At 31.2% G+C, this 16,323-nt stretch overlaps 4 protein-coding genes and 1 long non-coding RNA gene across 6 annotated transcripts; 1 reads left to right on the top strand and 4 right to left on the bottom strand.

Annotated features, from left to right (window-relative positions):
- Positions 1-5: 5 nt before the first annotated feature.
- Positions 6-5,224, bottom strand: LOC143433549 (protein zer-1 homolog). Its single transcript, XM_076910904.1, has 9 exons — positions 4,758-5,224; positions 3,847-4,114; positions 3,241-3,550; positions 2,815-3,020; positions 2,564-2,735; positions 1,925-2,248; positions 1,700-1,849; positions 1,229-1,481; positions 6-1,097 (listed from the first exon to the last, which is right to left on the bottom strand). Exons 1-9 carry the CDS (start codon positions 5,215-5,217, stop codon positions 895-897), a joined length of 2,346 nt encoding a protein of 781 aa, XP_076767019.1. The 5' UTR covers positions 5,218-5,224; the 3' UTR covers positions 6-894.
- Positions 5,225-5,935: 711 nt separating this feature from the next.
- Positions 5,936-9,556, bottom strand: Rnrl (Ribonucleoside diphosphate reductase large subunit). The gene is made up of 11 exons (XM_076911077.1): positions 9,411-9,556; positions 9,214-9,302; positions 8,949-9,126; positions 8,493-8,856; positions 8,119-8,423; positions 7,875-8,037; positions 7,418-7,806; positions 7,148-7,335; positions 6,734-7,042; positions 6,446-6,634; positions 5,936-6,362 (listed from the first exon to the last, which is right to left on the bottom strand). The coding sequence occupies exons 1-11, from the start codon at positions 9,445-9,447 to the stop codon at positions 6,102-6,104; spliced, it is 2,472 nt and encodes an 823-aa protein (XP_076767192.1). The 5' UTR covers positions 9,448-9,556; the 3' UTR covers positions 5,936-6,101.
- A 2,560-nt stretch (positions 9,557-12,116) lies between these two features.
- Positions 12,117-15,227, top strand: Gat-1b (GABA neurotransmitter transporter-1B). Its single transcript, XM_076910924.1, has 13 exons — positions 12,117-12,350; positions 12,437-12,656; positions 12,727-12,828; positions 12,907-13,075; positions 13,149-13,281; positions 13,343-13,477; positions 13,545-13,648; positions 13,735-13,859; positions 13,923-14,035; positions 14,095-14,226; positions 14,295-14,498; positions 14,579-14,746; positions 14,843-15,227. The coding sequence occupies exons 1-13, from the start codon at positions 12,117-12,119 to the stop codon at positions 14,942-14,944; spliced, it is 1,941 nt and encodes a 646-aa protein (XP_076767039.1). The 3' UTR covers positions 14,945-15,227.
- Positions 12,242-14,079, bottom strand: LOC143433562 (uncharacterized). The gene is made up of 5 exons (XR_013103133.1): positions 13,771-14,079; positions 13,134-13,557; positions 12,913-13,041; positions 12,503-12,754; positions 12,242-12,378 (listed from the first exon to the last, which is right to left on the bottom strand). It is a non-coding gene; the product is annotated as an uncharacterized LOC143433562 (long non-coding RNA).
- Positions 15,192-16,300, bottom strand: LOC143433561 (male-enhanced antigen 1). 2 transcript variants are annotated; one of them, XM_076910926.1, is made up of 4 exons: positions 16,186-16,300; positions 15,826-16,035; positions 15,685-15,756; positions 15,192-15,616 (listed from the first exon to the last, which is right to left on the bottom strand). In XM_076910926.1, the coding sequence occupies exons 2-4, from the start codon at positions 16,000-16,002 to the stop codon at positions 15,401-15,403; spliced, it is 465 nt and encodes a 154-aa protein (XP_076767041.1). In that variant the 5' UTR covers positions 16,003-16,035; positions 16,186-16,300; the 3' UTR covers positions 15,192-15,400. The 2 variants fall into 2 exon arrangements, with proteins under 2 accessions (XP_076767041.1, XP_076767040.1); XM_076910925.1 differs by having other exon boundaries at positions 15,826-16,020; positions 16,186-16,298.
- Between the last annotated feature and the right edge of the window lie 23 nt (positions 16,301-16,323).

Below are 16,323 nucleotides of genomic sequence, written 5' to 3'. Positions count from 1 at the left end.
AACAGTTATACATTAATCAAGAAATCTTGCAGTTTATTACACGCGTACATTAATGTTACATAACGATTACGATAACAATTACTAAGTCATAATTCACGCAGATTCTTGTCAAAGTTATGTAAGTTAACTGAAATCTATAAATTTAGTGTAAGTTAATAATATACGTTTTACGCGACTTAATTTTTAGTTGATAACAGCATCGTTATTAATTCAGTACTTAGAGATGTATAAATTTGTAAACCTAATTCATCTTATTTCATCTGATTAGTTTTATTTACATAAAGTTTTAATATGATTTGTTTTATTTTAAGTTTCTTTCACATCAAATAAACTTTGATGATAACTGAAAATGTCATTTATGATACAAATATCTACAAAGAATACACACAGAGATGTAAGAAACTTAATGTAAACTTAATATGTCAAACCTAAATCCGTTATTATTATTTAAACAGATAAGTATAATTTCAGTCTAATTCTAGTTTGTTCTTATCTATAAAACAGCGTGGCTATTTACATTAACCAAAAATGTGTTTGAATTTCGGTATCACCTTATACCAATCAATTATGGGCATCAAAAATATTTTATGTTAATTAATTAATATCCTTCTGTCAGCCATTATTAGTACATTAATATATTTGCACGCATTGTCCATGACATATTTCAGAACATGTAATAAATAAAATATGCAATGAAATGTTTATGTGAAAGTACGAGTAAGATTTGTTTGAGCATTTAGTTTAAAATTTACAATTTAGCAAACAAACATACAAACATTTCAGCACATGTTGTTATAATCTTACTCGCATTTCTATAATAGAATTTTTTCACAGATATAAAACACTCTACTTTTAACGGTGTTACGTTTAAATTATAATAATGATAGTCAATTTTCAACCGTCCGAACTGTATATGTAGTCTTCATCTAAAGGTGAATCAATATTCATGTCATTGGAATTGCTACTATAATGACAGCAATTTTCAATTACAATATGAGCAAGCTCTTTTATACGCTCGTACGGTCTTGGATCTGCGATTAAAGTATTTAATTTTTCAAGGCCTCCTTCTCGTATAACTAATATGCAGTATTTATGTGCTGTTAAAGAAATAATAATTTTAGTAAAACATATTGCATTTTCACTCTAAATTTAACTTATTTACGAATTTTTTAGGAGAAAGAAAATTATTGTGCTTAAAACAAAATTAAATTTTGTAGTATACACTTACGGTAAACAGTTGTAAGATTAGCAAGAGCCCAGACTGCCCAATGTTGACATTGAGGTGTGTGATATATATCTACTAAGCGTAATAATGGTAGAAATGAACGGTAATTAATGTTACGTTCTGAAGATATGTCCCATCGTTCAATTGCTTCAACCATAAGTTCAAGAACTGCATTACGAGTGGGTCTTCTTATTGTCCATGCGTCAACACCATCGGAAGCTATATGAGCTAATATACCAACAGCATTATATGGTACCTAACAGCAGAAAAACTACTGTAACTATTATAAAAATACAATTATTATATACATTCGTTCTTGGATTTACGCGGTTTGCTATTCATTATAACATTTTTACTGTGAACAAAATAAAAATTGCATGTACAGAAATCACGTGGAATGAATACTTTGCATATGTCAACGAACGAATGTATATTATTAATTAATACACTTATTAATATATGATTATAAAACACCTCGATGCTTTCACGAACAGTGCGTATTAAATTTGTAAAAACAATCATGTATGGTTGTAGCATTAGATTTACTCTAAGACTTTGTACTTCAGCCACATTACCAAGTAATCCCATCATATTTTTTAATAGCTCTTCCTTACGAGGATATTGCTATAAAAATAAAATGTGTAAGACCATAGAATTTAGAAGTTTTTCATTATGGTAAATAAAATTAATAACATATACCATCACACATCTATAAAATAACACCATGCCGTTTTCTTCGTAAAATCGTTGGCAATTTATAGGAGTTTCATCAGTTACGTTCCACATAGTTGACCATGCTACTTCCATAACGTCATCAAATATTCGAGACTCCACTCTGTATTGTATTAATTCAAGCATCGTTTTAATACAACCTAAATTTCCTAACAGACGCTTCTCTCTGCCCGAGACTTTACATGCCAATGTACCCAAAAGGAATATTCCAATACGTTGTACATAACTTTCTTGTACTGCATGTTTAGCTAAATGCAAAAGTAGTTTCACCAATGATTCATAGTGTGACATCTAGTAAAACATAAGTAATAATTGAAACGAGAAGATTTTTATATTTGATAATATATTTTATAACATGACTGATATTGCTATTAAGAGGGTATTCGACCAAAATTAATAATTTTTATGAAGTATTTCTTTCATGCTAAATATTTATAATATTTATGTATATAAAACTATATAAATTTGTTAATACTTCGAATTTCTTAAAAATTCTTACAGTAGAATACTTAATGATTTTCGTATTAATGAAGAAGAGAGGAAAAAGTCGATTCATTTGATCTAATTCAAACGAATACCTTCTTAAGCGACAATTGTGATACATACTACATCTTGCGGTAATCGGAATTGGTATAACGTTAGACAACCATTGCGCATCATACTTTCCTCATTTTTATGTATACACATTCCAACAAGAAGGGTACGAACAATTCTCTTTTTTAATCTGGCTTCTAGTTCGCCCTTTTCTTTCATTTTTACGATATAAAATAATGCTGCACTATAAGTATAAACAATATGTATTGTATTAAATTATTTAATATGTATATTTATTTTAGTAGATCATTATGTTGTTATACCTTCCAGATATCTGTATATCTTTCTGAGTAGGATACTTTTCCATAGCTTCTAATACTGCACAAAGTGCTTGATCCATTCTGTGACAGTTTTCATATCTATACATGTGATATAAGTCGCTCATTACTCTTAACATTAAATTTTCCTTGTTATTCATATAAACATGAGCTGCAACCAGTATTTGATCTTCATTCGCGTTTCCTGCAATCTATCATTTAAAAATGTATAATGATTATAAAATGAAAAATAAATTATGTTTCACTGCAACATATAAAATGTTCATCTGAATGATTACTGTTTTCTAATTGCATTGTACTTAAAAACTTAATAGCTTTTTAAGAATTTTTCTTAAATCACTATGATATGTATATAAGTTCTGCAAATCTACTATGTTATGTGTATATATATGTATAACTTCCATTATTTACCAATTTTGCTGGAATATTACGTCGTCTGCAAGGTGCATCATTTGCACCATAGAGTCCCAAAAATTGTAAAGGTCTATCCACTCTTGAAATTAAACCTGGTATATCACAAAGATTGCTATTATATATGTCAGAATAGAAGGAATGCTCAGCTGTTTGCATTCCACGGTCTACTATGTCTACTCCTGCTAAATTTGTGCCACTAATGTCCAAAGAAATTAGTTGAGGCAAACCATTTACTATATCAGATAAGATTGCATCAGGGTTTGTAAATACTCCATCCTGTGGTTTGATTTGAGAAATGTCCAAATGCCTAATCGCAAAAACTATAACTTACAAATTTTGAATATAATAATTTATTTTGTTACTAACTCTCATCCCACACATAATGCAGATACTTTTCAATTTTAGAGAGAAAGAATGCAATAAAATAATTTATTGATTAAGTAAATTATCAAGATCCATTGTTTATCCACTGTTCTTCTAGCAATTTTTTAATTCGTGTTTTAATACATTTTCCAATTTTCTTTTCATTATTTTTTAATATCTAAGTATATTTACATTACTTGTGGAATGATCTGATATGATAAGAAATAAATAAATAATTACCTTAAATTTTTCAAGTGACAAATATTGTTAACAAAAGCTGGTGCTTGAGAAGTAATATTAACATTATATAGAACTAATGACACTAAGTTGGGGACCAAATGAAAAAAATCAAAAGTGCCCACACCAAAACTATTCGACAAATCCAGATGTGTTAAATTTGTTAATCTAGATAAAAGTATATTATATTCCGGAGCACAGATTCGAACGCACTCTAAAGCCAAGGTTCGTAAATTTGGTGTTTTAAACACATATCCTTGTGTCTGGTAGTCTAACAATTAAAGAGAAAAATTTAAAAATTATTTAAATATACTTTATACATACAAATACATCATATATATTAATTTTAAAAATATAATTAACTGTATAGTACATTTGTAGTTAATCTCAATAGTAACGTAACTGGGAAATTATATACTTGAAAGTAAATAACAATGTAAAGCAAAGTTTAAATGGTAAACAACATAATCAAGTTTGGCAGACTTTGTATGCTAGGATATTACTAGAAAATATAAATAACAAAGTGCTACTACTATCTTTTAGAAATAGCTTAACCAAATTTAAGTGGGGATAAGAATATCTGACTGCGGTATCTCAGGCTTAAAATTTCACACATTATATATGATGTATGAACTTCAATATGTTTAATTGTATTGATAATTAATTATAATAACAATTTTAATAAATGAGTTTTAAGATACTAATGTAAATAATGAAATTCCAAATAGAAAACAAATAGAAATAATTTTCTTCATTTGGTGAGAGCAATATTTTTTATTATGTATTATTTGTCAATATTTAAATGGTAAAACATTCCGGTTTTAAAACTATACAATTAAAAAACTTATATCCAGGAGTCATTGGTATTAAATTCGTAGTTATTTAACCAAAAATAGATAACGAAGAGCTCTTACCAGTAAGTGTTAGTGGAATAATCATAGAATTTCCACGAAATACTAAAGTGTGTAAATTTTCTGAATTTGCGTTTATATAATCGATAGATTGAGCTGTTATATTTGGGCAATCTGTAAGTTCTAATTTCACAAGTTTGTGATTTGTAAGGATTTGTACTGAACTATCAGTCATATTGGAGCCCACGACTTTGACGCGTTTAAGTTTGGTTATCCACACATTTTTGAAAATTGTAAAGAAGCTGTTGTGATCCTCGTTCGGCTCGTTTCGTAAAACGTACTCAATAAGTTTATCGCATATTTCGCTTGGGAAAACCACTCCTTTCAGAAGATTTCGATAGCCATGCTTATCCTTTACCGAGATAATATCTAAATTTTTGCAGATCACTTGGAAACATAGTTCTGCAAGTGATTCTGGGCCTACGTATTGATCTAAATGAAATAAGTCATCCAAATCGGCCATCCTAACACGGCGATTTAGATAAATTGCATAAGAAGGCTCATAAGAAAATGCTGGCAACAATTACGCAATTTCAACTGTCAAATATGTTAAAACGCATCAGCTGGGCATCGCTGTCCAAATTCGTTTCAGAGACGATCACTTTTATCAACGTTTCCTTACGTTTCTCTGATCAGAAAGCAAAACCATTACATGTTTAATTGCCTCGACGCTGAATCACTTACAAATTAGCCAGAAATGGATATATTCACTCTGGATATTCGATGAAATTTATCCGACAGTTAGCTAATACACAACTGCGTACAGTACCTCACGCTTACAATTTTGACATTTCATTTGACTACCGTAGTGACGCTGTTCCTGAACATTTAACTATAGCCATAGGTACACTACATAGACTTGTGGCGCCTGTTCTGCCTGAAGTGCCATGCGATGCGTAAATTTTTATCACGTTCGAATACCTATGTTATTTATCATATATATGAAAATATTCATTTTCGTATACAACCATGTTTTTTTCAATATATGCTTCATACGGAACTATTATCACGCGTTTGCGTATAATAGATAAAAAGTCATAACGACGTATTTTATAACGAATATATCGATTAACAATTATTTATATTTAGTTAATTATTTCATTCTGCGGGGAACTTCAAATTGTAATCTTCATTAGTGTTAATCTCCCCTCAAAATCTATAAAAGTGCACATCGCAATATATAAAATTGAAGGTGGAACATTTTATTTCAGATTTTTCAAATAACATTCAATATTACAAAAGGCACAGTTGACAGTATAATACTTATAAAAATAAAAAATACTTTACACTTACATTTCTAAATGAAAATTATAATTTAAGTACAGGTATCATCGTAAACATCTCTCTCTATGATCCACAGGCCATGCATGCATCTCCGTTTTCGCGAGAGCATGCGAATATAATATCTAATTCGTCATTACTTTGATTTTGCAACCAACCATTTTTCGTTGTTGATGTATTCAATTCCTCATCGTGTTCATTTTCAGAATTAAGAGACTGATTGGCACTTGTGATGCTTGTATTTCGTAATTTTGACTTATCAACTGTAAATTGAAGTGCATGTGCTGCTGGTTTTGTTCTTAAATAATACATGCCTGTTTTCAAACCCTGCGAACGATAAAGTATTTTTGTGTTTAAATAAAAATTATACTAGCTATAACGAAAAAGATTAATAAAAAAAAATTGTTTACCATATTCCACCCATAAAAATGCATCGAAGTCAATTTTTCTGTTGTTGGCTTAGCAATATGAACATTTAATGATTGCGATTGATCTATAAAGGCACCACGATCTGCTGCCATTTTTAAAATTGTTTTTTGTGGTATTTCCCAAACTGTTTTATAAAGCTTTTTTAGATCATCCGGTATACGTTCAATAGTCTACAATAAAATACATATATTTTGTTAGTACTATAAGTAATATTGTTTTTCGTATGCATTACAATAATTATACACAATAAAGGTAAATAAGGTACTAACTTGAACAGAACCATTATTTGCTATAATTTCATTTTTCATATCTTCATCCCAGAGATCTCTTTCAGTTAAATCTCGTAATAAATGTGGATTTACGACTTGAAATTCTCCCGATAAAACTCTTCTTGTATAAATATTGCTGGTGTACGGTTCTATAGATTCATTGTTTCCTAAAATTTGCGCAGTAGATGCTGTTGGCATAGGTGCAATTAACAATGAATTTCTAACTCCGTGCTTAGCAATTTTCTCTTTCAAAGAAGCCCAATCCCATAAATCAGTCGGAGTAACATTCCACATGTCGTATTGTAAAATCTAAAAATGTATTAATAATTAATATATTGGAATGTTTTTATACCAGTAAACTAAAAGTTTATTAAGTTTTATAATTTATCTTATTTATTTATTTAATTTACTCACTCCTTTGCTAACTGGACTGCCTTCATACGTTTCATATGTACCCTTTTCTTCAGCAAGTTCACAGCTAGCCTGTAAAGCACCATAATATAGTGTTTCAAATATTTGGATATTAAGTTTTTGTGCTTCTTCACTTTCAAATGGATATCGCATTAAAAGAAATGCATCTGCAAGACCTTGAACTCCAATACCTAAAATAAATGTATGATAAATATTTAATACAAATTAATATATATTACAGCTTGTACGTACTTAATATAACAGAGTATTTACCTATAGGTCTATGTCTGAAATTTGATTTTTTTGCTTCTGGAATTGGATAATAATTAATGTCAATAATATTATCCAGATTACGCGTAACAATTTTTGCTACTCCTCGAAGTTTTTGAAAGTCAAATGTTTGACTAGCAGGATTTACAAACATATTGACAGCGATCGAAGCTAAATTACACACGGCGACTTCATCTGGACTGGAGTACTCTATAATTTCGGTACACAGGTTGCTACTTTTGATTGTTCCTATATTTTGATGATTTGATTTACGATTGCAGTGATCTTTATAAAGCATGTACGGAGTTCCTGTTTCAACTTGAGCCATCAAAATAGCTGTCCACAAGTCTCTGGCAGAAATTTGACGTTTATATCTGTTTTCATTCTCATATCTAAGGAAACGTATTACAAATGTCCATTAAAAAAATATTTAACTTCATTAATGTATTAGGTAATTTACCGTGTGTAAAGAGCTTCAAATTCATCACCCCAAACATCAGCTAAACCAGGAGATTCATGTGGACACATTAAAGTCCATATACCATTTTCCAAAACTCGTTTCATAAAGAGATCAGGTATCCATAAAGCATAAAACAATTCTCTTGCTCTATTCTCTTCTTTACCTGTTAATTACAGATAGATATATGACTAGTATATAAGATCATGTAAGTATTAAAAATTAAAATAATTGGTTCCTAATTTACCAGTATTTTTTTTTAGATCTAAAAATTCAAAAATGTCTGCATGCCATGGTTCTAAATATATAGCAAAAGCTCCTGGTCTTTTATTCCCTCCTTGATCAACATATCGAGCTGTATTATTATATACTCTGATCATTGGAATCAATCCATTGGACACACCAAGAGTACCAGCTATTGGTGTACCTCTTGCTCGAATACAATGTACATTAAGTCCAATACCACCAGCTGATTTACTAATAAGTGCACATCTTTTTAATGTATCATAAATCCCTTCAATACTATCATCAGACATTGTTAATAGAAAGCAACTGAAAAAGAATCAGTTTTAGATTGTTAAATTATACAAGTACATTTCATTTGAATTATAAAATATATACCTGGACATTTGTTGTTGTAAAGTACAAGCAGAGAAAAGAGTTGGAGAAGCATGTGTAAAATAACGTTCTGATAGATAATTGTAAGTTTGAATAGCTTTCTCAGTATCTTCACCATGGATAGCAACTGCAACTCTCATTAACATATGCTGAGGCCTTTCAACAACTTTTCCATGTATCTTTAATAAATAGCTTCTCTCAAGCGTTTTGAAACCAAAGTAATTATAACTAAAGTCTCTGTCATAAATTATTGCAGAATTTAATTTACTTGCATTCTTTTGTATGATATTGTAATACTTCTCGCTAATAACAGGTTTTTGTTTATTTGTATATTTTTCCTTTACGTGATACAAGTCGTATATAACTTCTATAAATGACAGAAAATAATTCAAACAAAAATAAGATATTAAGCTACTACAAAAATGAAAAGAAAAAAGTGTTACTTATTTATTACTGTACCGCTAAAACTTTTCTTTGTTTCTTTATGAAGATTAGAGACTGCAATTCTTGCAGCTAATATTGCATAATCAGGATGTTTGGTAGTCATAGTTGCTGCAGTTTCAGCTGCAAGGTTATCTAATTCGACTGTAGTAACACCCGAGTATAAACCACTGATGACTCGGAAAGTAATTGCAGACTACAAAGAACAAGTAGAATTTATGATACAATATTAAATATAAAATTTAAGTACAATAATAAATAATGTATTAATAAGTAAACTTACAGGATCCACATAATCCATATCTAAACTGTAACATAACTTTTGAATTCTGGATGTTATTTTATCGAAATGAACATCTTCTTTGCGTCCATCTAATAATTAAAAAAAGTCGGTTTGAATGTTATAAAGAAGTAAGTTCGTGATAGAACATAATTGAAATTATTCTATATAATAATAGAATAATAGAATATGCAACTCACCTCGCTTTATCACATACATTTTCCCTTTTCCAACCATTTTTATGTTACGATAACAAAATTGTATTAAGATTATTATTAAATTTCTTCTTATATTGCAAAATTACTGAAATCTACTACTTTATGCCGTTACCGGTGTTTGGCGCGAAGCGGAAGTAAAATGCGACACTGTGTGGTCACGTGATTAAGACTCTAGTTTGCCTTCAATAGTTTGAATGTGAACATTTAAAAATGAATTAGCTACTTACTGTAAAACAGTTTTTACTAAAAACTTAAATGTTGCATAATATTCAATTAAATATGCATTCTTGTACCATACCCTAATCATTTTACAATGGAATTGCTTTCTTGAACATCTTAAGTATTTAGCTACTTATAGACTAATAAAATTTGGTCGCGCAATGAAACGATTTCATGTGAGTATTGCATTTCATTTAGTACATAAATATTTCAATATCGTGGAAGAGCTAGTTATAGCTTTGTTTAGTACAAATTGTATGTTTTGTGTGGTATATTTATTATATATATGGCACATACTAAGTATTATTATATTATGAATCGCTTTTTGCACATATTCTTTAATTTGAATTAGATAAAAAATTGTTTTGTACCCTTAGAGTTGTAATAATTATCCGGAAGAGAGAATTCTTGAAATGTTTCCTGCTATTATTGTTTCATAACCCATTTCCGTCTTTCATTATTCTAATATTTCAATGTGTAATTCTCTTAGACTTTGATATCAATGCTGTTCGAATGTCTTCGTACCTTTATTTCAGAATATTTTTATTTATCAATTATATCTTCAGCATATATTAAATCTTGTCTTTTGTTCTATTCATCCCTTGGAAAAACATAATACACTATTTACTTTTACTTTTCTTTTAAGTTATTAATTAAAAGTATGCTAGCACCTAACGACAATAAATCCATTCGATTATAAATTAATATCATAACAAATCATGTGATAAAATCAATATTTAATAGTAAAAGGGTACATTAACTTCAACTAATTTACCGATTTGTGTAGTATAAAGTCAAGATCAAGTGTAGTACAGTGCATTTTAAATGTACTCTTGAGAGAAGGGAGTAATTCGCAGCCATCGTTGTGGTCAATCGGTTATTAGCGAACTCGGGGCTCTCTCACCATTCACATAGTGCACCTAAATATAGAGTGACACTGTGGCACTAATTTGTTGAATGAAACGATAGGTGTGTTGGTGCTTGGGGGACTGAACGCCGTTGTGGGGTAGATCTGTAGGGCACAGTAGAAATCTCAGCACTCGTTTTGTGCGCGCGATTTGTGAACGTAACGACACGGGCCGACACAAGATAAGCTTCGCTAAATCTCTTTCACTCACACCGTTCACGGTTGTTATTGATATATCGGTCCAGTGGAACTCTCGTTCAAATCTGCTCGTGAAATTGTGCACGTACGTACATTGTTTGAACCGTGTAATGAAAGAAACATATCCTTTTCCGTGAGCGATACCACGGCCGTTGACAGTGTCAGACTCTACTCGCTCAGTGCTTACATAGCGTCTATACAAAGCCGCCTCATGTTTCTGGATTAAAAAATCTTGTATGGTTCCCCTTCCGTTTTGATTTCTCTTTTTGTTTTCTCTGCGCATCAAATTGTTTTTACAATGATCAATTTTCTAAAGTAATGAATGCGGATATACAAATGCGAAGTTTCCTTCTTTGATACATTCAATTTTTTTTTTCAAAAAACAGGCTTCATTCTTATTTTACGTAGAAGTAACGTTTACTTTAAATTAATGTTAAAGATCTCTCTTGTATTCATTATCCTTACTTATGATAACGTTACAAATTGTACAAAGTATCTTTATTGTTATAGTTTTATGTTGACACAATCATTAGAAATGATACTCTAACATTAACTGAAAATATTCTGAAGATTAATTTATCTTCGTTCGTTCAAGTCAGCCACCATACAATTGAGCTTATTACACAATTGAAGTGTAGAAGTTGTAAATTGTTTTATACCGAGGATAGTATCATTAAAAGGACATTGCACCCATCTGTTAATGATAGTCGTTAGGTGAATTTGTTTATATTTGATAACATTTTGTTTCTTATATTTTTCTGAATTGTTACCATAATTTAGCAAGCGCAGATCAAGCACTTAAGATGGAACGACAGAATTGCGGATGAATAATTTTCTACCTCCTACTTGGCAAATTGGAAATTTAAATCGTCACGATTTTATTGTGGCTAGACGTTTGCCGATCGCAGTTCGTTGTTCTGTGCGATGATCTCCGGTGGCATCGTTTCTTTCACCGATGATTAATCTAAAATAGGACAAGGTTGCCCGATGGGAACAACGTTTGACAAACGTGATTCCCGGAAGTGGCTCGTTGTCTGTCATCCATCATCATCAAGACCCTTGTACAGAAGTGTCTCACGTAACGACGATGACCGCTGAATATTCAAAGTTCTCCAGAAATGATCGAGTTATCTTTCATTTACTGGTTATTACAGACTTATTTCAAGTCAACATTCGTTCTGATTAAAGGAACACAAAGAATAAATCTTTGTTTTAGGAGAACAACCGAGATCTAGACCAAACATTTGGTATTCGTCGAATTTTTGTACAGCTTTCTTCGAGAATCCATTTTTACTTACAGATTGAAGCAAGATTTGATAGGATGAGGTGAATTCGACCAGCTTCATATTTTGAGATAGAAAATAATGCCTTCGAGTGGATCTTCTAAATTGCCCAAGGTAGACAGGTCCACAAGTCCTCTGCCACGTAAGCCTGTGAATCCTGTTCAAGAGTTGAAAGCTTTGTTCGCCGAACCACCCCTGAGAGTCTCAAATGGCGGTAAAGATCAAGATTTCCGGTTTGAGGCCATTCAGTGCTTGCAATCCTCCGCTTTTAGAGAAATTAAAACATTGCCGGATCGAGGAACGTGGAGCAGTAAGGTGATCATATGGAAATTATCACTATGAACTGTAATATGATAGAAAATTAACATTTAACGTCGGAATAATTCTTATCTGTTTCAAAGGTCGAATTCATCCTTTCTGTGGTAGGACTGGCTATAGGATTAGGAAATTTATGGCGATTTCCTTACCTCTGTTACAAAAATGGCGGTGGTGCTTTTATGGTCCCTTACTTTATCGCTCTCGCACTTGCTGGAGTACCCATGTTCATAATGGAGTTGTCTCTAGGACAGATGATGACTATAGGCGGACTGGGTGTCTATAAGATAGCTCCGATTTTTAAGGGTTCATATTAATAATCAATTTTGTGACGCTACTTAACTGCTATTCCACTTTTAAACTTTTTTACAAACAGGCATTGGATACGCCACTTGTGTTATCTCCTGTTGGACGAATATATACTATATCATTATTTTGGCGTGGGCTCTTTTTTACTTTTTGGTTTCCTTACGAATCGGTACGAAAATGAAGTAAAATATTAATAAAGTTGTACAAAAATTGGTATCCTTTTAACGCTAATTAAGTATGCATACAGATGTACCATGGAGAACATGCGGCAACTCTTGGAACACGCGTTACTGCCTTACTTCCTCAGAACGTTTAGAAGCGGTGTGTTGGCCCGAAGACGAGGATACGATATGTTCCACTTCGATTGGTAATTTAAGTCACACTTTACTGAAGGATCCGGTAAAAGAATTTTGGGAGTAAGTCCATGTGATAATACAAATTATCGTATTTTTTGTCTTATAATAAATACTTTACATACTTTTTAAATAGGAGGCGAACTCTTCAAATCTCTGACGGTATAGAGAATATAGGCTCGATAAGATGGGAACTAGCGGGAACGTTGGCTGTTGTGTGGATTCTGTGTTATTTCTGTATTTGGAAAGGTGTCAGATGGACTGGAAAAGTAAGTTCCCATAATTACATGTTTAATTATTAAATGTTGTTGGTTTCTGATTCTTTTACAGGTTGTCTACTTCACGTCATTATTTCCATATGCCTTATTATCGGTCTTACTGGTAAGAGGATTAACGCTTCCAGGGGCGATAGAAGGTCTAAAATATTATGCAACACCAAATCTATCAAAACTCAGTGATCCCGAGGTATTTAAATATGGCTACCTTTTTGCTATTATAAAATCATATATAATTTGATAAATATTGCTCATAGGTGTGGATAGATGCTGTAACACAAATATTTTTTTCTTATGCGCTGGGTTTGGGTGCATTAATTGCTCTTGGAAGTTACAATAAATTCAACAATAACGTTTACAAGTTTGTAAAACTTGTTTTTTAATCAATTAATTGGGGATAATTTATAACTGGCAAATTTGCAATTTATGAATTCGTATTTATTTTAGGGATGCACTCATCGTTTGTACAGTGAATTCCTGTACCAGTATGCTTAGTGGTATTGTTATATTTTCTGTGGTTGGTTTCATGGCTCATGAGCAACAAAAAGCCGTTGCGGACGTAGCAGCTTCCGGTAATTATGCCCTTCCGTTCGTTTTTTGTTAATATTTTAATTTTGTAAATATTTTGTCTACAGGTCCAGGTTTAGCTTTTCTAGTTTATCCTTCTGCAGTTCTGGAATTACCAGGATCGTCAATTTGGTCTTGTTTATTCTTTTTCATGCTTATTCTTATTGGCTTAGACAGTCAGGTAATTTAAGATACTTTAATGAAAAGGAAATGAAACTGATTAATTATTATGCCCTACAGTTTTGCACAGTTGAAGGCTTCATAACAGCTGCAGTAGATGAATGGCCACGTCTTCTTAGAAAACGAAAAGAAATATTCATAGCAATTGTATGTCTTATTTCGTATCTTATTGGTCTTTTTTGCGTTACGGAAGTAAGTACATTTTATCGTTACATACATATAAGCAAACTACGGACAAAGTATTTTCGTAATACTTACAGGGTGGAATGTATGTATTTCAACTGTTAGATTCGTATGCCATAAGCGGATTTTGTCTCTTGTTTCTAATATTTTTTGAATCCATTGCTGTCTCATGGGCATTCGGCGTAAATCGTTTCTATGATGGAATTCGTGATATGATTGGTTACTATCCATGCTGTTGGTGGAAAATATGCTGGACGTTTACTACTCCTGCTATTTGTGTGGTAAAAGACATAAATTTGATATTAAATATAATATTATTAGTCTGTATTTATAATGTTCAAACAAATTCATTTCAAATTAGGGTGTTTTTACTTTTAATATAATCAAATTCGTTCCGGTAAAGTATCTTACTTATGAGTATCCATGGTGGAGTCATATGATAGGATGGCTTTGTGGTCTTTCCTCAATGTTATGTATTCCAGGATACATGATTTATATCTGGTTCAAAACATCTGGAACTACCTCTGAGGTGTGTTTATTTCAAAACACTTCTTTATCTTGATTTGAAAATCCTATACATTATATATGACACTTGTGAATGATTTAAATGGCACTTTCCTTCCAGAAATTTCGAAAATTAATAAGAATAGAAGATGATGTTGCCACTTTAAGAATGAAATTAAATCCAACAAAAGCTGCCGCTATTAGTGCAGATCTCGAACTATAGAAGCATCATTGTGTTTTTGTTTAAAATTCATCAATGATGCATGTCTTTACAATGTATGGCTGGACAGAATCATGTTTCATACATTGAACAGTATCATCAGTATCATATTTCATATACTGATACAGTATCATATCATATAATCATTTACCACAACAAATAACAATCTAGTGACTGTATAAAGTGAAGTGTATTGACAATAAGATATCAGGTACAGTCCTCTAAAAAAGATACTTTGATTACAATGTAATTAAGATAAAATAAATACTTTTATTTGTCACGATTTACATAATTTCAAACTTTTCTATTGTTTATAATTACATATACTGCTGAATTTACTTACTTTGAAATTTCACTACTATTAATGGACTGTCCAATTATAATTTAAAGAAAAATGAAATGATATACAAAATTATATACATAATTTCATGTAAAAGAATGAATTAAAAATACTTAAATTTATTTTTCCCTATTTTGCATTTCTTTAATACGCCCGATAAGTTGTTGCTTCCATTGTTCTTCTGATATAGCTCTAGCCCATTCTGGAATTGCTGTAATTGGTAAAGTGAAAGATGCCATCATAGATTTCACTTGATTGATTTTATCTGCATCCATATCTATGTTTGATCGATTATAAGGAGGTGACCAAACTTCTATTGTTTCTGATATACAATCCTGTACAAGATATAAAGTATTTTATTCAACAATAAATGAAATAACACTGTTGCTTAAAAAATACATACACGCTGCGCTTCTAATGTTGGTGCTCTTAGTACTTGACTGGGTTCACCTGCATTAGATATCCACTCATCATCCTACGAAATTAATTAAGATTTAAAGATTTATGATTTGAATATGAAAATACTACTAGGTAATAACCATACATCATCTTCATATAATATTGGATCACTATCTGTAGGAATTTGAGAGAGTAGTACATATCCTGCCATTCCTACATCATCGTCTTCACTATCTGACTCATTTGTTCCTCTAGGATCAAGAGGTAAATTTGGTACATTTAATGTTTCTTCAATAGGTTCTTGTGTAGGGTCAGGAGACATTGTGCATCACTTTTCTTGCTATATTCACAAAAGCTACAATTATATTTGCAATAAATACATTACTATTTTATCCATACGTATTCCTAACCTCACTTTTGTATACATCACACCTTATGCTAAATTTTATTAAATATTTTTCATGCTAAATAAATAAAACAAAATCTATATAACTATGCTTCTTACCGTAATATTTTTATGTCAGATAAATTGCAAATATGAACAAATTTGCGGCAATGCAAAAATTTGACAGTTCACAGCTGACTACGTGTTCTCTGCAGCATACGAGTTGCGGGTTAAATGTGCTATTCAACTGAAAATAAT

Source organism: Xylocopa sonorina, chromosome 3, assembly GCF_050948175.1.
Source record: "Xylocopa sonorina isolate GNS202 chromosome 3, iyXylSono1_principal, whole genome shotgun sequence".
NCBI lineage: Eukaryota > Metazoa > Arthropoda > Insecta > Hymenoptera > Apidae > Xylocopa > Xylocopa sonorina.
The sequence above is the reverse complement of the archived record's forward strand: the minus strand, read 5'-3'. Positions and strand labels throughout refer to the sequence as shown.